The 22,286-nt window shown below is 46.0% G+C and overlaps 1 protein-coding gene across 2 annotated transcripts in view; it reads right to left on the reverse strand.

Annotated features, from left to right (window-relative positions):
* LOC124709125 (ras GTPase-activating protein 1) overlaps positions 1-22,286 on the reverse strand; it is a 157,863-nt gene that overhangs the window by 109,722 nt on the left and 25,855 nt on the right. For both annotated transcript variants that reach the window (XR_007005390.1, XM_047240784.1), the window contains exons 4-8: positions 18,581-18,783; positions 18,277-18,497; positions 11,611-11,719; positions 11,404-11,525; positions 260-421 (exon numbers count right to left, since the gene is read on the reverse strand). Coding sequence is in view for 1 of the 2 variants with exons in the window: in XM_047240784.1 (XP_047096740.1) it covers positions 260-421; positions 11,404-11,525; positions 11,611-11,719; positions 18,277-18,497; positions 18,581-18,783 (817 nt within the window). In the remaining variant the exon portion in view is untranslated. The remainder of the gene's footprint in view (positions 1-259; positions 422-11,403; positions 11,526-11,610; positions 11,720-18,276; positions 18,498-18,580; positions 18,784-22,286) is intronic.

Below are 22,286 nucleotides of genomic sequence, written 5' to 3' on the forward strand. Positions count from 1 at the left end.
AATGTTTATCACTTTATCAATAACAAAAGACCAACTCAGTTATTATATCTACATACAGGTAATAATCAAAATTGACAGCTATTATGATATTGTTCTTAACTACATTATCAACTATGACAGTAAAATTGTATTTACTTCAGCAGGAAAGGAAATGCAATATCTCCTACAATTCAATGGTGAAATTAATAATGATTTCTGGATCTCATACAATAAAGCTGTATTTACTTTTGAATAATTTAAGTAAATTTATTAACATTACCTGTGTGGTGTCAGCAGAATTAGAACACAAATAGGTGATTGTAGCCAAACATGGCAGTGCACGTTCAACAAGCTGGAAGCAATGTGGTCGATCAAAAACACTATCATGGACCTGATACAGGTAGGCACAGCTGAGATCAATAAGACCCTTTGGTTTTGTACGCTGTAAAAGCAAAATAATAAGATTTAATGCATGGAAGGACTAAAACAGCAACAATAAAAATTGTTATAATGGCAAAAATAAACATCTGCAGTACCTCACAATTCATATTGTATTCTAACTGGCAAATAATGTGTAAAACATTTGGAGGTGTGAAGGGAAACAGTGACCAGCCACCTTTTGTTTTTGCAACCATAGGACCTCTACAAATAATCTGCATCTAATTCTGATAACGCAATCTGTTTAACCAAGAGAGCGTAATTTCAACTTACATATAGCAGATTGTTGATGGACACAAAGTTCACATAGCACACGAGAGCCTGATGTGGCTCACCATTGATGAAGAAAATTATTCTGATTTAATAATTACATAACCACTTTGTGCTGTTATGTCAATATTATGAAAAGGATAGATTGCTGCTCCACCATATAGCAGATATGTCGAGTCGCAGATGGGCACAACAAAAAGACTGCCAAACAAGTTAGCTTTCAGGCAAAAAGGCCTTCTGAATTCGACAACATACACATGCACACTCGTGTAAATGCAACTCACACACACCACCACTGTCTCACCTCGTCAGCCAGGAACAGTGGTCATGCGTATGTGAGTTGTGTCTCTGTGAGTGTACATGTGTATGTTGTTGAATTCAAAAGAAGGTCTTTCTGGCTGAAAGCTGGATTGTTTGAAGATCTTTTTGTTGTGCCTATTTACGACTCAACATCTCCACTATACGTTGAGTAACAATATATTTTTTATAATATTTACATTATTCCATTCTGGATTTTCCATTGTTTGATTATGCTGTTATGAGTTGCCTTGCCCCAAGATAACGAATCCTGTAAATGGTTCTAGTCCTTCTCCATAGTTTATCAATTACTATTTCCTCAATACAACTGTTTTTGATAATCCTTTACTTTAATTTCCATTTTTATTAGTTCCTCAGGTGGTTAAGGGGATAATGTAATAGATACAGATGAGTAAGGACTGGGAAGAGAGCCATTCCATACTTATATGGGTGGCATGATATGTTGTCAACAACAACGTAAGTGTTGTTTGGTTTCCAGTGCATTTGCAAACAGTGTTTATCATTGCAACAAGAAATAATGGGACTAGATGTTTAAATAAAACAACAAATGTAATATTTTTGTGCTTACAATTTACTGGTGGGACCAAATTTAAATTTAAATTGAGCATTTCTTGTAATCCTCATATACACAAGGAACATACAAAGTTTGAAACTCTCATTTGAGAAGGTATTTTAATGTTGCTAAATCACAGAGCAACCTAAATTTGTAAAACAGTTAGAGTGTGAGGGAAAACATTCTGTATTTTGGAGACAAGAAGCTCCATACAGCACAAAACCTGAAAACAGTTCTGAAAAAAATCACCAGGTCTATAATGGTAGAGACAGATCAATGATACAGTACTAAATGACAATGTCCTCCTCCCCAATGGACAGAGAGACAACAAACAGATTGAGTTTCATACAAAACACAAAAAAACTGAGCTACCAGGAGAATCAGAAACACGGAATTCCGCAATAAATTGTGATTAATCCAGAAATCATTCTGGTGTGATGCGTGTGTGTACTTTCAAAAGGCCACACATGCAGCAGTGCTGTCTTCCGCAGAGAGTGTCTCAGGTGTGTGTGTGTGTGTGTGTGTGTGTGTGTGTGTGTGTGTGTGTGTGTTTGAGAAGGGGTTGGAGGGAGGGAGGGAGAGACGGAGGGGGGAGAGACGGGAGAGGGAGAGACAGGTGAGGGAGAGAGGGGGAGGGAGAGAGGGGGAGGGAGAGAGGGGGAGGGAGAGAGGGGGAGGGAGCGGGGAGAGAGGGAGAGGGGGCGGGAGAGAGGGGAGAGAGGGAGAGGGGAAGGGAGGGAGGGAGAGGGGGCGGGAGAGAGGGGAGAGAGGGAGAGGGGGAGGGGGGGAGGGAGGGAGGGAGGGAGGGAGAGGGGAGCGAGGGGGAGGGAGGGAGGGAGAGGGGAGCGAGGGAGAGGGGGCAGGAGAGGGGGAGGGAGAGGGGAGCGAGGGAGAGGGGGCGGGAGAGGGGGAGGGAGGGAGGGAGAGGGGAGCGAGGAAGAGGGGGCGGGAGAGAGGGGGCGGGAGAGAGGGGGAGGGAGGGAGGGGGAGGGGAGCGAGGGAGAGGGGGCAGGAGAGGGGGAGGGAGAGGGGAGCGAGGGAGAGGGGGCGGGAGAGGGGGAGGGAGGGAGGGAGAGGGGAGCGAGGAAGAGGGGGCGGGAGAGAGGGGGAGGGAGAGAGGGGGAGGGAGAGAGGGGGCGGGAGAGAGGGGGGAGGGAGAGAGGGGGAGGGAGAGAGGGGGAGGGAGAGAGGGGGCGCGAGAGAGGGGGCGCGAGAGAGGGGGGAGGGAGAGGGGGGGGAGGGAGAGGGGGGGAGGGAGAGAGAAGGGGAGGTGGCGACGGGGGAGGGAGAGAGAGGGGCAGGTGGCGCCGGGGGAAGGAGAGAGAGGGGGAGGTGGCGCCGGGGGAGGGAGAGAGAGGGGGAGGTGGCGACGGGGGAGGGAGAGAGAGGGGGAGGTGGCGACGGGGGAGGGAGAGAGAGGGGGAGGTGGCGACGGGGGAGGGAGAGAGAGGGGGAGGTGGCGACGGGGGGGGAGAGAGAGGGGGAGGTGGCGACGGGGGGGGAGAGAGGGGGAGGTGGCGACGGGGGGGGAGAGAGAGGGGGAGGTGGCGACGGGGGGGAGAGAGGGGGAGGTGGCGACGGGGGGAGGGAGAGAGGGGGAGGAGGCGACGGGGGGAGGGAGAGAGGGGGAGGAGGCGACGGGGGGAGGGAGAGAGGGGGAGGAGGCGACGGGGGGAGGGAGAGAGGGGGAGGAGGCGACAGGGGGAGGGAGAGAGGGGGAGGAGGCGACGGGGGGAGGGAGAGAGGGGGAGGAGGCGACGGGGGGAGGGAGAGAGGGGGAGGAGGCGACGGGGGGAGGGAGAGAGGGGGAGAAGGCGACGGGGGGAGGGAGACAGGGGGAGGTGGCGACGGGGGCAGGAGTGAGGGGGGGAGAGAGGGTGAGGGGGGAGAGAGGGTGAGGGGAGAGGGACGGAGGGGGGGGGGAGAGAGGGTGAGGGGGGAGAGCGGGAGGGGGGAGAGAGCGGGAGGGGGGAGAGAGCGGGAGGGGGGAGAGAGCGGGAGGGGGGAGAGAGCGGGAGGGGGGAGAGAGCGGGAGGGGGGAGAGAGCGGGAGGGGGGAGAGAGCGGGAGGGGGGAGAGAGCGGGAGGGGGAGAGAGCGGGAGGGGGAGAGAGCGGGAGGGGGAGAGAGCGGGGGGGGGAGAGAGCGGGGGGGGAGAGAGCGGGGGGGGGAGAGAGCGGGGGGGGAGAGAGCGGGGGGGGAGAGAGCGGGGGGGGAGAGAGCGGGGGGGAGAGAGCGGGGGGGGGGAGAGAGCGGGAGGGGGAGAGAGCGGGGGGGGAGAGGAGAGAGCGGGAGAGAGCGGGAGGGGAGAGAGAGCGGGAGGGGGAGGAGGAGAGAGAGCGGGAGGGGGAGGGGGAGAGAGCGGGAGGGGGAGGGGGGGGAGCGGGAGGGGGAGGGGGAGAGAGCGGGAGGGGGAGGGGGGAGAGCGGGAGGGGAGGGGGGAGAGCGGGAGGGGGAGGGGGAAGAGCGGGAGGGGGAGGGGGAGAGCGGGAGGGGGAGAGAGCGGGAGGGGGAGACCGGAGGGGGAGAGAGCGGGTGGGGGAGGGGGAGAGAGCGGGTGGGGGAGGGGGAGAGAGCGGGTGGGGGAGGGGGAGAGAGCGGGAGGGAGAGGGGGAGAGAGCGGGAGGGGGAGGGGGAGAGAGCGGGAGGGGGAGAGAGCGGGAGGGGGAGGGGGAGAGAGCGGGAGGGGGAGGGGGAGAGAGCGGGAGGGGGAGGGGGAGAGAGCGGGAGGGGGAGGGGGAGAGAGCGTGAGGGGGAGGGGGAGAGAGCGTGAGGGGGAGGGGGAGAGAGCGGGAGGGGGAGGGGGAGAGAGCGGGAGGGGGAGGGGGAGAGAGCGGGAGGGGGAGAGAGCGGGAGGGGGAGAGAGCGGGAGGGGGAGAGAGCGGGAGGGGGAGAGAGCGGGAGGGGGAGAGAGCGGGAGGGGGAGAGAGCGGGAGGGGGAGAGAGCGGGAGGGAGATAGGGTGTGGGGGAGATAGGGTGTGGGGGAGATAGGGTGTGGGGGAGATAGGGTGTGGGGGAGATAGGGTGTGGGGGAGATAGGGTGTGGGGGAGATAGGGTGTGGGGGAGATAGGGTGTGGGGGAGATAGGGTGTGGGGGAGATAGGGTGTGGGGGAGATAGGGTGTGGGGGAGAGAGGGAGGGAGAGGTAGGGGGAGGGGGTAGAGGGGGAGGCATTAGAGGGGGATGAGCGGAGAAGGGGAGAGGGAGGGGCAGAGAGGGGGAGGGGGAGAGGGGGAGAGAGAGGGAGGGGGAGAGAGAGGGAGGGGGAGGGAGAGGGAGGGGGGAGGGGGAGAGAGTGGGCGGTGGAGAGAGGGGGAGGGGGAGAGAGGGGGATGGAGAGAGGTGGGGAGGGAGAGGGGGAGGGAGAAAGGGGGTGGGGGTAGGGAGAGAGGGGTGGGAGAGCGGGAGGCAGAGAGGGGGTGGGGGAAGGGAGTGAGAGGAGGGGGAGATAGGGGGAGGGAGCGAGGGGGATGGTGGGAGGGAGCGAAGGGGATGGGAGCAAGGGGGAGGGGGGAGGGAGGGGATAGATGGGTAGGGAGGGGGAGAGGGGGAGGAAGGGGAGCGAGGGGGAGGGAGGCGAGGGAGGGGGAGGGAGGAGAGAGTGGGAAGGGAGGCGAGAGAGGGGGGAGGGGGGAGGGAGAGGGAGGGGGGAGGGAGAGGGAGGGAGGGAGGGAGAGGGAGGGGGGAGGGAGGGAGGGAGGGAGAGAGAGAGAGAGAGAGAGAGAGAGAGAGAGAGAGAGAGAGAGAGAGAGAGAGAGATGTTTGGCCTCAGTACTCTATGTATGTTGCTACAGCTGCGTGTACAAAATTGCTTCCTGCTGCTGATGAATGTTACTTATATACTGGGTTCAAGTTGTTAATGCTTCCATGGAATAAGTTGTGTTCAGTCTATTGGTTGTGATGTACTTATACCTAATTACAACACTATTGGCAGTGAGTGTGGTCTTGTTCTCCTCACAGATTTCTATTCTGGTTGGTCCTCCGTTTAGTTTACTCTCCCGATGGGTGATGGTGTTATGGAGGACATTTAAATTGGTTAGTTGAACAGCAAGAACCATTCACCACTGTGTTGCATCATCAATCACAGGTGCTGGACAACAAACTCGGGCACTTCAATCATTAGCTTCTGTTTTGTGTAGCTGGGATCCTCCTCCATCTGTGTCACCTGCTATTTTGTACTCTGCAGCCCCCATGGTTTATCTGCCTCCCTTTTCTACATATGAGAAGGCTGTTGACGGGTGGGACACATACAAGAAGTGTCTGTGACAACACTTCCAAGTTTTTGGGATTACTGATGCTATTTTATGTCATGTCCTGTTCCTTTCATGGATATTGACAAGAATCCTTTGCAGGATCTATTTTCTTAAACATCTGACCAAATGTGTGAACTTCTTTCAAAATACTACTGCCAGCGCACACATGTTATTGCAGCCCACACTGAGTTTTACCAATGTAGGAAGCAACCACATCAATCTATCAAGCATGGGTGGCTGAACCCCATGAGTTAAGTTATCGTCATCATTTTGTGTCTATTGTGCATAAAGGACCGTTTGCTGATCAGATGATGACAGATGCTATCATTTGTTTAGTGCTAGGTCATGAGGTGTGGGAGTGTGCCCTCCAGTGTGAAAACCCATCCCTCTCCGAGGTTTTAGCTATTGCGTAGTCGTTTGGGGTGTCGCAAATTATGGGTAACCAAATTGAGCCAAGTTGTGAGGTATTAGCAATCCAACGCTCTCCTTCACACCAAACTTCAGATAGTTTGGAGGGGGAAGACATGGCTACAGCATTCGACACACGATCACAGCGTCGAGGCAGCAAGCGTCACTCCCAGGAGCACCCGTGTCAAAAAAGTAAACAGGCCAGTAAACAGCAACGTACATATTCCATGCTCCCAACCTGCCTTATTATTTCATTAACAATGAGCACCCAGTCTGTCCAAAATGCTGGGCTATCTGTCATGACTGCAACAAAAAAGGTCACATTGTTGCAACAATTCAGCACAACAATCCTGATGCAGATACGGATATAAAAATTGTATCGGCTATTTCTGTTGCACCAAATAAGCTTTTCATTGATGTTAGGTTTTTCATAAAGTTCTGTGCATGCAAATGGATATGGGAGCTGAGGTAATCTAGTTAAACTAACAAACTTATATGGACTTGAACTCACCTTCGCTTCTCCGTGTATCGTGAAAGTTAGTAAATTACAATATCAGAGTTTTCCTATTCTCAACCAACTCTCTGTCCCAGTGAGCTACTAGTCAGTAGTCTGGTCACTTACTTTCCTTGTAATGCATGTAAAGAGAATCTTTTTGGGTTAGATGCTTTTTTAAGTTGTTTGATTTTACCATTTCAGATGAACTGAATTTTGTGTTTGAACAAGTATCATAAACATAGCTATATGCATTACATACTCAGTTTTCCTCTTTGTTGTCTCCTCAATTGGGGTGTCCCAGCAATTTTCAAGCCCCATTATCATGAAACCTTATACTCGGCCTAATTTTTTTCAGATCCGTTTGATTACAGTGGCACTCAGGAAACAAGTCAAAGAGATGAATAAGATTCCATCATGGAATACAATGTTGTTCTGCATTTTGCATCAAATGAATGATCTACCCTCTCAGTTATGGTAAAGAAACTGCTGAGCTGGTTATACCTCTGCAGCGATTTTAAAGTTTCTGTGAACACACAATCTATAGTGGATACACACCCAATACTCTTTGCAAAGTTATCAGGTTCTTAAAAAACTGACTTGTCATATGCCTATTTCCAACTCCCTTTAGATACAGTCACAACATATGTTAGCTGTCGATACTCTTTTTGGACTGTACCAATACTTAGGGTTGCCTTTTGGAGTTGCAAATGCTCCTGCTATTTTTCAACATTTTTTGGAGCAACTTAATAGTGTCTGTGCTGGGTTGTACAAACTATTTTGATGACACTGTAGTTTCCATTGCCTCCACCGAAGAACATTTATAAATATCTGTACTCTCTTCTGTCCTCCAAGCAGCCAGATTGATGTGCAATTTGCAAAAATGTCAATTTTTCCAATCTTCTATCATTTATCTCTGGTTTGAAGTTTCTCACAAGGGTCTCAAACCCCTGCATCAACATGTTTCTGCTGTTGTGTCGCTTCCATGCACTATGTCAGACAAAGAAATTCAAGTTTTTTGCAAAGTTGCCTATCATAAATGTTTTCCTGGGGCAGCGACAATTGCAAAGCCACTACGTGTGCTGCTGCTCAAAATTACTCAGACCAAGCGAGGTGGCGCAGTGGTTAGACACTGGACTCGCATTCGGGAGGACGACGGTTCAATCCCGCGTCCGGCCATCCTGATTTAGGTTTTCCGTGATTTCCCTAAATCGCTCCAGGCAAATGCCGGGATGGTTCCTTTCAAAGGGCACGGCTGACTTCCTTCCCCATCCTTCCCTAATCCGATGAGACCGATGACCTCGCTGTCTGGTCTCCTTCCCCAAAAACAGCCAACCGAAAGTACTCAGTTTCACTGGTCGCCAGCTTGTGAAGCTGCGTTTTCCACCCTTAAGACCATGATGCAGTCTGTGCCCTGCTTAGTGACGTACCAACCAGGTCTCTATTTGGTCCTTGCAACAGATGCTTCCCAATATGGGTTGGGTGCGATACGGGCTCATAGATATCCCGATGGCTCTGAGCGGCCTATTGCTTATGACCCAAAAATGCTTACTCGTACCAAAACTAGGTACATTCAGATAGAAAAGGAAGCTTTGGCCACTGTATATGCTGTGAAGGAATTCCAGGTTTTCCCCATCCCATGGTACTAAATTCCACTTGGTTACTGATTGCAAACATTGTTTTCCTTATTTAGTCTTTCTGGGTCATTACCAGACAAGGAGGCATATCACATTACACGTTGGGCTCTTTTCCTTTCTCATTACGACTACGAAATTCATTTCTGCTCTATGAATCAACATGCAAATGCCAAGGCTTTGTCCCGCCTGCCAGCCAGTTTGGACCAAGGATTTGATCAAAAGGAATTGCTTTGTTTCCACATTGACGTCGCCGCACAGCAGATGCTTGATGGTTTTCCTGTGACTAGCACATGGACTGCGGATGCTGTGGCTTCGGATCCTGTTTTACAGAAGGTCAAAACATTTGTACAACATGGTTGGTCAGATTCATCACCTTCTCATGTGTATGAACTCCTCCATAATTACTACATCTTTTAATATCGATTATCTGTTGTGGTTGGTCTTCTGCTTTTAGATATAGATCACATGGTCCCTTGGGTAGTGATCCTTTCACTGCTTTGTTCGGAGGTTCTCTCTTTATTAGATGCAGGTAATTGGGCTGTATTGTGCACAAAATGTGTTGCCCTCTCAACACGTGTTTTAGCCCATCTTGGATGGTGACATTCACCTGGTTGCCCCCTGTCCACAATACGTGCTTCGTTGATTCCTTGGCCGATGCAGTTGCTTGCATAAGATCGTATACATGTGGATTTCGCTCGCCCCTTTCTCAATGCTTATTGTCTATGGATCGTTGACACATATTCTTGTTTTCTGTATGTCGTTCATTGTGTTTTCACATCCATAACTGCTACCGTCACAGCCTCATCCAAGTTTTTCATTTGAATGCTTGTTTACAATGTTACTGTCCGGTAATGGTCCCCAATTTTCATTGCAGGAGTTTGTGGCATTTTGTGATTCCCATGGGGTCTGTCACATGCTAGCCCCACCATTCCATCCACAATCTCACAGGGAGGCGAAACACATAGTGTGAACCCTCAAAAGTCAGATGAAAAACTATGTTAACAACTCTCCATCTGATGCTGTCTTGGATCGGTTTCTCTCCTCATACTGTTTCACACCATTTGGCAAGAAGAGCCCAGAGGAGCTACTCCACCGACACGAGTCGAGGCCACTGCCACACCTCTGGTGTCCTCCACCTGGACATCAACAAGTGCATCTGCCACACCTGTTATGGCTAGGTGTGGCTGTCTGGGTGCACGGTTTCAGATGTCATCCTAAATGGATTCCAGTTGTCATCACCAGATGCTGTGGGTGGTGTTTCTGCGACATTTTCACAGAGGAAACCTCTGCTCGAGTCACCACGATTCAGCTTTGCCTTCATGTGGATGGGCAGGTGCCTCCTGATGTCACAGTATTGCCTCAGCTGAGCCAGTCTGCATTGGACACCATGTCACCTGCTGCTGCTGGTTCTCCATTCCCGTGCGGGTGAGGGCATCCGTCCTTGGTGGCTGAACCAACAGTTTGTCTATTGCTTCCGACACCACTGCCAGGGATTCCAGCACCTGTTCCTTAGCAACTACTGATATCAGTATCATCAGTACAGCTAGCACGGTCACCAGAGTCAATGCCCGAGTTTGACATGGAAACAGTTACGGCGCTGCTGGTGTTGCTGTATGGTTTAACACAGGAAGGAGGAAACAGAATGTGTCTGCACCCAAAGTACTTCAGACTGTATGCTCCCATTGCAGCATGCCACCTTAGCCAGAGCCCAGCAAACGATGACAGCATGGGTGTCTAAAAAATTTGTGATCACCCTAAGAGAGGAGAAATGCAATGGCATGCATGTATTTTCAAAAGGCCATGCTTGTGGCAGTGCGTGTCATCCGCAGGGGGCGCCTCAGAGAGAGTGTGTGTGTGTGTGTGTGTGTGTGTGTGTGTGTGTGTGTGTGTGTGTGTGTGTGTGTGTGAGAGAGAGAGAGAGAGAGAGAGAGAGAGAGAGAGGATTAAACTCGGGTACTACACAATCATGTGTAAAAGGAAAGGCTTTAATGCAAAGTCGTTGCTGGCTGAGTGCAAGCTCAGATTGTGCAAGCAAGTCAGCTGAGAAGTTTTCATTTGAACAATCCACACATTTGCCTAAGCATTTAGGGAACCTAAAAATTTTAAAACTGAGTGGCCAGACAAGGAACTGGGCCCAAGTCCTGTTGAATGCAAGACTAGTGTCTTAATCACTGAGTCACTTCCCCTGCTGTATGGAGAAAGTAGGACAAAATTAAATCTTGGTCTATTTCTCTTTATAGTCATTTAGCATTTACTATTTTACACAACACAATTACTTTGTGAAATACAGGTGAGTAAAATACAATTCTTTTGTAGTTATTCCGTACATTTGAAAAACGAAATTTTTTACAAACTGAGTGCCCGACTACTGTGTCAATCACGATTATTTTCCTTTTTTATGGTTCTATAGGCAACAAAAGAGTGAGTTTGGTCCAGAGTTTCATTGTACTTGTAGTTCTAGAAGTAGCAGCAGCAAAGTTTCAGTGCCTTCCTAGTACGATATATGAAATGGAGAATGGACACCATAAAGCAGCTGGCTTACTGATACTGTACCACAGATTCGATTTCTCTCATGTACACACTGTACTGTACCACAGATTCAATTTCTCTCATTTACACAGTGTACTGTAGCACAGATTCAATTTCTCTCATTTACACACTGTACTGTACCACAGATTCGATTTCTCTCATATACACACTGTGTGCAGAGTAAAATAAATGTAGAATGTGCCCTTCAGATAAATATGCACTCAGGCATAGTGATTACATGCACATAACATAAAGTGATAACAATTTGATGAATAAATTCAATTTAAAAAACAGTCAATCTTACAAAGAAACATCTGACTACCGTCAATAAAAATACTTCAAATAGAAAAAAAACCTATTCCAAGTTTTAGGAATATGTATGTTATTTGGAATATGTATGTTATTCCTTTTGGAAGAGAGAATGAATGGTTAAGAAAGGCTGGAAATGAGGAGAAGGTTACTCACACCCAGTGTCGAGTACTGTTCAACTGTTCTGTTTCCTTGTAATTTACGTGAATTCACTCACCTTTGGATTATCATAAAAATATAAATGAGTATCAGTTCCATCAACCAATAACACAAAATACATTGACTTCCATTTCTTGTTTTTCTCACTCTTCTTGTTGAGGTAACCCTGCATTTTAATGCCTGAAAACAAAATACATATTGTGTAATAAAACAGGTCACTGAAGTTTAAACTACAAAGAGCATTTTTTTACTTCAGTTTCCTTACCTTTATTTTTCTTCACCCCTGATTGTTCCCTGCATTCACGAAGTGTGGCATAAATCTTCTCAGCATGCTGTACTTCTTTTGATTTTATTGTTCCATCTCCATCCATATTCTACACCAGGAAAATTGTATTGTCATAATTTGTAAAATTCACAAAAACAATTTTTTTATATAATCTGTAGTACTGTGGGTTCATAACAGGACAATGGCACCACCTGGATGTGGCAACAATTTCAGTCAAACATGTTTATACTCTTATTTAGTGAACAATTCAATCTGCAATTTGTGAACAAGGGCACTTTGTAAATGACACTTTGGAAGCAAAAGTAAATATTCATTATGTCAGCAGAATTCTATTTTCATGGTGGTGCAGCAAATGTATCTGAAGACAGTACACTATTTGCTACGTAGATTTGTTTTTTTAGTGACAGTATTTTTCAGGAAAGTACTTGCAGAAGTTATGCATATTTTTTTAAGCAGGAATTGTTGATTTTTTTCAATAAACACAGTATTTCCCTTAGGGAAATAGCGGAAAGGTCAGGGAAGAAGGCCAGTGTTCACTCTGTCTGCTTGCCGGGGGGTCTCATCCGAGATGTGGAGGAGGCCCTGCCACCGGCGATAGAGAGCACTGGGTGCACCCGACTGCAAATTGTTGCTCATGTCGGCACCAATGACTCCTGCTGTCTGGGTTCAGAGGTCATCCTCAGTTCATACAGGTGGTTGGCAGTATTGGTGAAGGCGGAAAGCCTCACTCGCGGGGTGGAATCAGAGCTAACTATTTGTAGTATTATTCGCAGAACCGATCGCGGTCCTCTGGTTTGGAGCCGAGTGGAAGGCTTAAACCAGAAGCTCAGACGATTCTGCGGAGATCTGGGGTGCACATTTCTCGACCTCCGCTATCGGGTGGAGAAATGTAGGGTCCCCCTGAATAGGTCAGGCATGCACTACACGCCGGAAGTGGCTACAAGGGTAGCAGAGTATGTGTGGAGTGCACATGGGGGTTTTTTAGGTAAGAGAATTCCCTCCCTAGGCCCGACAAGATGCCTCCTGAGACGCGGCAAGGTAGGAGTAGGCAAAATGCAACAGGGAATAACAATATTAATGTGCTAATAGTAAACTGCAAGAGCATCTATAGAAAGGTCCCAGAACTGCTCTCATTAATAAACGGTCACAACGCCCATATAGTACTAGGGACAGAAAGTAATGAAATCCTAAAATCAGATTGGAATGTATACCGCAGCGACAGGCTGGACAGTGAAGGGGGAGGCGTGTTTACAGCGATAAGAAGTGCAATAGTATCGAAGGAAATTGACAGAGATCCGAAATGTGAAATAATTTGGTTGAAGGTCACTGTTAAAGCAGGCCCAGACATGGTAACTGGATGTCACTATAGGCCCCCTGGCTCAGCAGCTGTTGTGGCCGAACACCTGAAGGATAATTTGGAAAATATTTCGAGTAGATTTCCCCACCATGTTATAGTTCTGGGTGGAGATTTTAATTTGCCGGATATAGACTGGGAGACTCAAACGTTCATAGCGGGTGGCAGGGACAAAGAATCCAGTGAAATTTCTTTAAGTGCTTTATCCGAAAACTACCTTGAGCAGTTAAACAGAGAACCGACTCGAGGCGATAACATATTAGACTTTCTGGTGACAAACAGCCCCGAACTATTTGAAACAGTTAACACAGAACAGGGAATCAGCGATCATAAAGCGGTTACTGAATCGACGATTTCAGCCGTAAATAGAAATATTAAAAAAAGGTAGGAAGATTTTTCTGTTTAGAAAAAGTGACAAAAAGCAGATTACAGAGTACCTGACGGCTCAACACAAAAGTTTTGTCTAAAGTACAGATAGTGTTGAGGATCAGTGGACAAAGTTTAAAACCATCGTACAATATGCGTTAGATGAGTATCTGCTAAGCAAGATCGTAAGAGATTGAAAAGAGCCACCATGGTACGACAACAAAGTTAGAAAACTGCTGCAGAAGCAAAGGGAACTTCACAGCAAACATAAACAAAGCCAAAGCCTTGCAGACAAACGAAAATTATGCGAAGCGAAATGTAGTGTGAGGAGGGCTATGCGAGAGGCGTTCAATGAATTCGAAAGTAAAGTTCTATGTACTGACTTGGCAGAAAATCCTAAGAAATTTTGGTCTTACGTCAAAGCGGTAGGTGGATCAAAACAAAATGTCCAGACATACTGTGACCAAAATGGTACTGAAACAGAGGATGACAGAATAAAGGCCGAAATACTAAACGTCTTTTTCCAAAGCTGTTTCACAGAGGAAGACTGCACTGTAATTCCTTCTCTAGATTGTTGCACAGATGACAAAATAGTAGAAATCGAAATAGATGTCAGAGGGATAGAAAAACAATTAAAATCGCTCAAAAGAGGAAAGGCCGTTGGACATGATGGGATACCAGTTCGATTTTACACAGAGTACGCGAAGGAACTTGCCCCCCTTCTTGCAGCAGTGTATCGTAGGTTTCTAGAAGAGCGTAGCGTTCCGAAGGATTGGAAAAGGGCACAGGTCATCCCCGTTTTCACGAAGGGACATCGAACAGATGTGCAGAACTATAGACCTATATCTCTAACGTCGATCAGTTGTAGAATTTTGGAACACGTATTATGTTCGAGTATAATGACTTTTCTGGAGACTAGAAATCTACTCTGTAGGAATCAGCATGGGTTTCGAAAAAGACAGTCGTGTGAAACCCAGCTCGCGCTATTTGTCCACGAGACTCAGAGGGCTGTAGACACGGGTTCACAGGTAGATGCTGTGTTTCTTGACTTCCGCAAGGCATTCGATACAGTTCCCCACAGTCGTTTAATGAACAAAGTAAGAGCATATGGACTATCAGACCAATTGTGTGATTGGATTGAAGAGTTCCTAGATAACAGAACGCAGGATGTCATTCTCAATGGAGAGAAGCCTTCCGAAGTAAGAGTGATTTCAGGTGTACCGCAGGGGAGTGTCATAGGACCGTTGCTATTCACAATGTACATAAATGACCTTGTGGATGACATCGGAAGTTCACTGAGGCTTTTTGCAGATGATGCTGCGGTGTATCGAGAGGTTGTAACAATGGAGCATTGTACTGAAATGCAGGAGGATCTGCAGCGAATTGACGTATGGTGCAGGGAATGGCAATTCAATCTCAATGCAGAAAAGTGTAATGTGCTGCGAATATATATAAAGATAGATCCCTTATCATTTAGCTGCAAAATAGCAGGTCAGCAACTGGAAGCAGTTAATTCCATAAATTATCTGGGAGTACGCATTAGGAGCGATTTAAAATGGAATGATCACATAAAGTTGATCGTCGGTAAAGCAGATGCCAGACTGAGATTCATTGGAAGAATCCTAAGGAAATGCAATCCGAAAACAAAGGAAGTAGGTTACAGTACGCTTGTTCGCCCACTGCTTGAATACTGCTCAGCAGTGTGGCATCCGTACCAGATAGGGTTGATAGAAGAGATAGAGAAGATCCAACAGAGAGCAACACACTTCGTTACAGGATCATTTAGTAATCACGAAAGCGTTACGGAGCTGATAGATAAACTCCAGTGGAAGACTCTGCAGGAGGGACGCTCAGTAGCTCGGTACGGGCTTTTGTTAAAATTTCGAGGACATACCTTCACCGAACAGTCAAGCAGTATATTGCTCCCTCCTACGTATATCTCGCGAAGAGACCATGAGGATAAAATCAGAGAGATTAGAGCCCACACAGAAGCATATCGACAATCCTTCTTTCCACTAACAATACGAGACTGGAATAGAAGGGAGAACCGATAGAGGTACTCAGGGTACCCTCCACCACACACCGTCAGGTGACTTGCGGAGTATGGATGTAGATGTAGATGTAGAAGTACAAGAAATTATATGTGGTCCACTGTCGAGAACTGTGATGTGTCAAATGGCTCTATGGTTACTTGGCACAGTAATGCAATAGTGAAGGGAGGTGGACCAGAAGTCCCCCATAAGAATCAGTGGTATTTGGTAAAAAGTTAAGTCAAGCATTATGATTCGTCACCATCAAAAATCATAAAAAAACATCAAGAATGTATAGAAAATGCATAAAGACATCCTAAGTTTGGAACTACATTTAAAGGAACATCAGCAAAAACAAACAGAACCATTACAGAGGCTTAAGACTTGTGAGGTGATGTAATCAAAAGTGTGTCATTCAAATGAAACACTAGACACACAGGCTATCATAGCAATGAGTGTATTTGTTGCTCACGGATTGACTTTTTTGTACGAGCCAGTTTGTGCCTTTCGGCAAAATGTTGTGTAACTAGTTATGGTTAATAACAAGGTGTGTTTGGTTTGAAAGGGGGGGGGAGTCAGCCCAAAATCGATAACCACTGCAGCAATAAACTGTATAGTCGTGCAACTGAGGCAGGGGAAAAAAAAAAAAAAAAAAAAAAAAAAAAAATCAAATCTTCCTCAATATTACATAGCTGCAGACCTTCCATTCTGAAGCAGCATACCTCGAATCAGCTTAGAGCATTGCCTGGGAAAACAACGAAAGAGCCAGCTATGAACCTTTATTTGAAGATGTTTGTGTAAACCACGGTGTTATTACAGTGCTAACGTAAAATCTGCCATTTTCATCATGTTATACACAAGGCATTAAAATTTATCCTGTGTCTTTTTGTCAGATAAAAATGGAAATGAGCATTTGGTGTCATTGGCTGGGAGGCCCCTTGCGGGGCAGGTCCGGCCGCCTTGGTGTAGGTCTTATTACATTCGACGCCACATTGGGCGACCTGCGTGCCAGATGGGGATGAAATGATGATGAACTTCCCTGCATAGAGAGAGAGAGAGAGAGAGAGAGAGAGAGAGAGAGAGAGAGACGGTCCCTTCCAGAGGAGCATCAGTAGTGTCTACTGTCCCCTACAAAGACAGGGACAGTAGTAGGTTTTCCCGTGGTAGGAGTTTTTTAAATTCCTCTGTAAGCTTTCTGAATCTAACCATTTTCCACTTGGGGGAGGGGTGGAGTAATTCTCTGGGTAGGTAGTCTAGTCTTGGTCATATCCACATAGAATACCATGCAGCAAAAAAACTATATATGTGTTTCCACAGGTGGCCCTTGTTGTGGAACAGGAAATGTCTGTGACTAATCAGGAATAGGAGGTAGTGGGAAGATTATGGAGCAAAATGTTGGGACCAGGAGTGGCACAGGGATGGGCAAAGACATTTCATGGGTTGGATGGGTGACAGAATACCACTTTGGGAAGAGTGTAGGAAGTATACTCCTCACTTCAGAACTGATGTGCAATAGTCGAGGCCCTGGCAGAGAACGTGTTTCAGTTGTTCCACTCCTGTGTATGCTAAGTGGTGATGAGTCCACTACTGTCAGGTTTTGTGACTTCTCAGAAGGTGTACAGAATAGTTGGGTGTGTGGGGAGACAAGCATGAGAAATTATGTCTCTTGATAAGGCACTATGGTTTGTTTTGATTTGTGAAGCCCTCAGTAATGCCTTAGGCATATTGGGAGCCGGACTACTTGTTTTGTAGGTCACATCCATGCTTGCGAACAGGTACAAGAAGGCCTTTTGTACATACTGCATGCAGCAGCTTTCACAGCTATTGTTTGTGATTACTAAGTTTTATATGAAGAGGTTTTCTTATGGGGGCATCAATGAATTATAATGTAACAAAATGAATTGGCAATTCAAATACTGAAATGGAGATAGCTTACTGGGTCATTGAAGGTTAGTTGAAATGATGGAAGAGAAAGAGTTTGTGGAGGAGAGAGGACAGGTCAGTTTCATATCATGAAAAAGCCGATGATGAATCAGAACTAGGCAAGGTGTTTAAGGTTCTGGTTGGGTACAAAGGATTTTTCTATATAGCCCACAAAAGCTTTTTTAATAAGGCACTCAAAGTAGTATTATGGTTAAAGTTATAAAAAAAATGGTTCAAATGGCTCTGAGCACTATGGGACTTAACTTCTGAGGTCATCAGTCCCCTAGAACTACTTAAACCTAACTAACCTAAGGACATCACACACATCCATGCCTCAGGCAGGATTCGAACCTGCAACCGTAGCGGTCGCGCGGTTCCCGACTGTAGCACCTAGAACCACTCGGCCAGTGTTAAAGTTATAATTACGACGACTGTCATATACTTAATTTCTGTTCTCACTTTGTTTCCATGTGTCTTTGTCCTCCACTGGACTGTTATATTTCTGTTCCGTCTTACCTAATTCCTGTCTTCAGCTCCTTACCTCTTTCTATTACTCCAAACCCTCCATTTTCCCCTGTACTTTTTTGACATTGTTTCTGGCAGTGATAACCTAGCACGTTGTTGCCGTTTTCTATATGTCTGTCTGCTGTTCAGTCCAACTTCTTTATGGCGAGTTGCAATTTATCCTTATACACATATTTACATTCAATACTGGATTATACATCAATTTGTTTCAACTTGAACATTTTATGGAGCAAAAAAAGTGCAGGAAGCCTAGTTTGTTGCTTGTCTAAACGAGCAGGAGCATGAACTAAAATTACAAGAATTTCTGTTTCATTATTCAGGTTTATAATAATGTATAGAGCACAATTTTAAGAACATGTTATTCCATTTTTATGAATAAAAGTCGTTAATGTTCATAACACAGTCTTGCTAGGAGATGGCATTCTCTTTTAAATTTGTGATACTTACCCTACTCACAGCCATAACTAATGTGTGGCCTTCCACAATCTGTTCCTTTCTATATCTGTTTATGACAGCATCCAAACATTCAAATGTACGGCCACCCATCAAATATCGAACACCCTTCTTCTCAATACGAAATCTTTGAATCTGATTATTGATGTGAAAGAACAGAGAATAGTCTCCAGGTGAGTTGTCACTTGGTCTAACAAGGAAGCTTCCCGGTCCAGCTACAAAAAACAATCTTCACAGTAAAGTGACTGGCAACACACAAACTCATCTAAACATTGATTAAAACTCATATTTTGCATACCTTTAACAAGCATATCAACAGCTTCACTTTTGGTAACATTCGGATGAAACCAACTAAAAACAGTATTTGGATCAATATTTTCATCCAAGTCTTCAACCAAATCTCGGAAAATCATTCCCTGTTCGCCAGTCCGATGTGCCGTTACCCACAGCCATCCATCTCCCATGTCATTATGGACAAAAAATATATCACCTTTCTGAAAACTAAATATAAAGTAAACTGATTAAACCCAAAAGTGTGACTATAAAGATACAGTTTTATACTCTATCATATCTACAACAATAAGAATCCAAAATAAACAAAACCGTATTGCATTTTCAAAGCCAACAAGCAAACAATATTTTTCACATTCTTAGGGAATAAACCGTGCATAAATAAGGTACTTCCAGTATCACTGATAGACTGGAAGTGGTAACTCATAATTCAAAATTAAAAGTGGTGTGTTGTATTTGTCAACACCATATGGAACAAAAATTATTAAAAATAAGTGCTTATGTGTTTCAACCGCTGATAAATGTTTTACTTTTTATCTACACTCCTGGAAATGGAAAAAAGAACACATTGACACCGGTGTGTCAGACCCACCATACTTGCTCCGGACACTGCGAGAGGGCTGTACAAGCAATGATCACACGCACGGCACAGCGGACACACCAGGAACCGCGGTGTTGGACGTCGAATGGCGCTAGCTGCGCAGCATTTGTGCACCGCCGCGTTCAGTGTCAGCCAGTTTGCCGTGGCATACGGAGCTCCATCGCAGTCTTTAACACTGGTAGCATGCCGCGACAGCGTGGACGTGAACTGTATGTGCAGTTGACGGACTTTGAGCGAGGGCGTATAGTGGGCATGCGGGAGGCCGGGTGGACGTACCGCCGAATTGCTCAACACGTGGGGCGTGAGGTCTCCACAGTACATCGATGTTGTCGCCAGTGGTCGGCGGAAGGTGCACGTGCCCGTCGACCTGGGACCGGACCGCAGCGACGCACGGATGCACGCCAAGACCGTAGGATCCTACGCAGTGCCGTAGGGGACCACACCGCCACTTCCCAGCAAATTACGGACACTGTTGCTCCTGGAGTATCGGCGAGGACCATTCGCAACCGTCTCCATGAAGCTGGGCTACGGTCCCGCACACCGTTAGGCCGTCTTCCGCTCACGCCCCAACATCGTGCAGCCCGCCTCCAGTGGTGTCGCGACAGGCGTGAATGGAGGGACGAATGGAGACGTGTCGTCTTCAGCGATGAGAGTCGCTTCTGCCTTGGTGCCAATGATGGTCGTATGCGTGTTTGGCGCCGTGCAGGTGAGCGCCACAATCAGGACTGCATACGACCGAGGCACACAGGGCCAACACCCGGCATCATGGTGTGGGGAGCGATCTCCTACACTGGCCGTACACCACTGGTGATCGTCGAGGGGACACTGAATAGTGCACGGTACATCCAAACCGTCATCGAACCCATCGTTCTACCATTCCTAGACCGGCAAGGGAACTTGCTGTTCCAACAGGACAATGCACGTCCGCATGTATCCCGTGGCATCCAACGTGCTCTAGAAGGTGTAAGTCAACTACCCTGGCCAGCAAGATCTCCGGATCTGTCCCCCACTGAGCATGTTTGGGACTGGATGAAGCGTCGTCTCACGCGGTCTGCACGTCCAGCACGAACGCTGGTCCAACTGAGGCACCAGGTGGAAATGGCATGGCAAGCCGTTCCACAGGACTACATCCAGCATCTCTACGATCGTCTCCATGGGAGAAGAGCAGCCTGCATTGCTGCGAAAGGTGGATATACACTGTACTAGTGCCGACATTGTGCATGCTCTGTTGCCTGTGTCTATGTGCCTGTGGTTCTGTCAGTGTGATCATGTGATGTATCTGACCCCAGGAATGTGTCAATAAAGTTTCCCCTTCCTGGGACAATGAATTCACGGTGTTCTTATTTCAATTTCCAGGAGTGTATTTTGTCTTGTAATTGCATATACCACAGCAAACCTGAAATAGATTTTAGCCATCATTTTTAAATACCATTTAAGAGAATAGGTATTGGTGTGCAAGGCATAATAATGCTAATGTCCTTGAAGAAAATCATGTGTGTATTAATGATAACATTTTCACTCAGCACATTTGCATAATAAATCCCTCATTGATGTTATTGGTTAACAAGTACTTAACAATTCATCCAATGTAAACACAGGAGACACTTATGATTGGGGAGAAATCAACTTATGGTGTTCTACAACACTCAATCTTAGGTTCATTAGTGTTTCTGAAATATGTAAATGACCTATCTAGTTTAAATGATCTTCTGTCTAGTTTACAACAGGCAAAAATAATTCATTTTCTAGATGACACTAGTATTTTAATCAGTCCAAATAGACGTACAGCAACAGATGAAAAGATAAGTAATGCTCTTAAAAATGGTCACAGTTTCAAATACACACATTACAGATTTGCGTATCTAGAGGTAATATATCTATGATAAATGAAAAATGTGGCGCGGAAACTTCAAAAATTTTAGGTATCCATGTGAATGAGAACTTACGGTAGCAAAACATCATCTTGGAACTCTTAAAACCGTGTAGTTCAGCTAATTTGCTCTCCAAATTATTGCAAATCTTGTGGAGAGACAAATCAGTAAATTAGCGTATTTTGGGTTCTTTCATTCGATAAAGTCATATGGATAATTTTCTGGGGTAATTATCCTGAAGTAAGTTTTCACTGCTCAAAAACATATTGTAAGAACAACATTTGGTGCTCATTCGTGATCATCTTGTAGACATCCGTTTAAGATGTTAGGTAGTTTGACTATCGCTTCACACCTCAGCTCACAAGGAACAACGATGTACACAATTACAGAGCAATAAGAAACATGGCATTAATTATGCCATAGCATGGTTGTGTTTAGCACAAAATGGGATGCATGATGCATCCAATAAAATTTTTGATCACTTATCCAATGTCTGATGGATAGTAAAGTTTAAATTTGATAATATGGGATCATATTCTTGGGTAACTCGTCAAACTGAGTAGCAGTTTTTAGACTACGAAAGCAAGTAACAAGACTCAATTGTGGTGTAAATTCAAGAACATCTTGCAGAAATCTGTTCAAAGAACTAGGTAGTCTAACCACTACTTCTCAGTACATTTCTTCCTTAATGAAATTTGATTCAAATAATATGCTCTATTTCCAATCAGTAGCTCAATAGTTAGTATCAATACTGTGAATAAGAACCATCTACATAAAGAGCTAAAATCATTTTTGTTGGTCCAAAAAAGGGGCACAATATTCAGGAACATACATTTTCAATAAATTGCCAACAACCATTAAAAACTTGGTTTCAGATAATGTATAGTTTAAACAGAGTTTGAAAGAATTTCTGACAGGCAACCCCAACTCTATAGATGAATATCTTAAGAGGGACTGTTAGAACAGCTTAGGTAAAAAATGTCTGTTAGATTTCAGTTTTACCAGCTCTTTGTCACAACAGTCAAAATTAGGAATCAATTTGTGTACGATAAACTTAACCTGATGTGTAGAAATGATTAATTCACATTTATATTAAGAGACTCAGTCCATATCATCATATTAATCATACAAATGACCGCTGGAACATAAAACTAACTACCTAGTTTTTCTTGGGAAGGTTATCGTGCAAGGCAAAATATCATTCCATCAGCAGGTCAGCAACACAAACTGAAAAATACAAA

This window comes from Schistocerca piceifrons, chromosome 7 (genome assembly GCF_021461385.2).
Source record: "Schistocerca piceifrons isolate TAMUIC-IGC-003096 chromosome 7, iqSchPice1.1, whole genome shotgun sequence".
NCBI lineage: Eukaryota > Metazoa > Arthropoda > Insecta > Orthoptera > Acrididae > Schistocerca > Schistocerca piceifrons.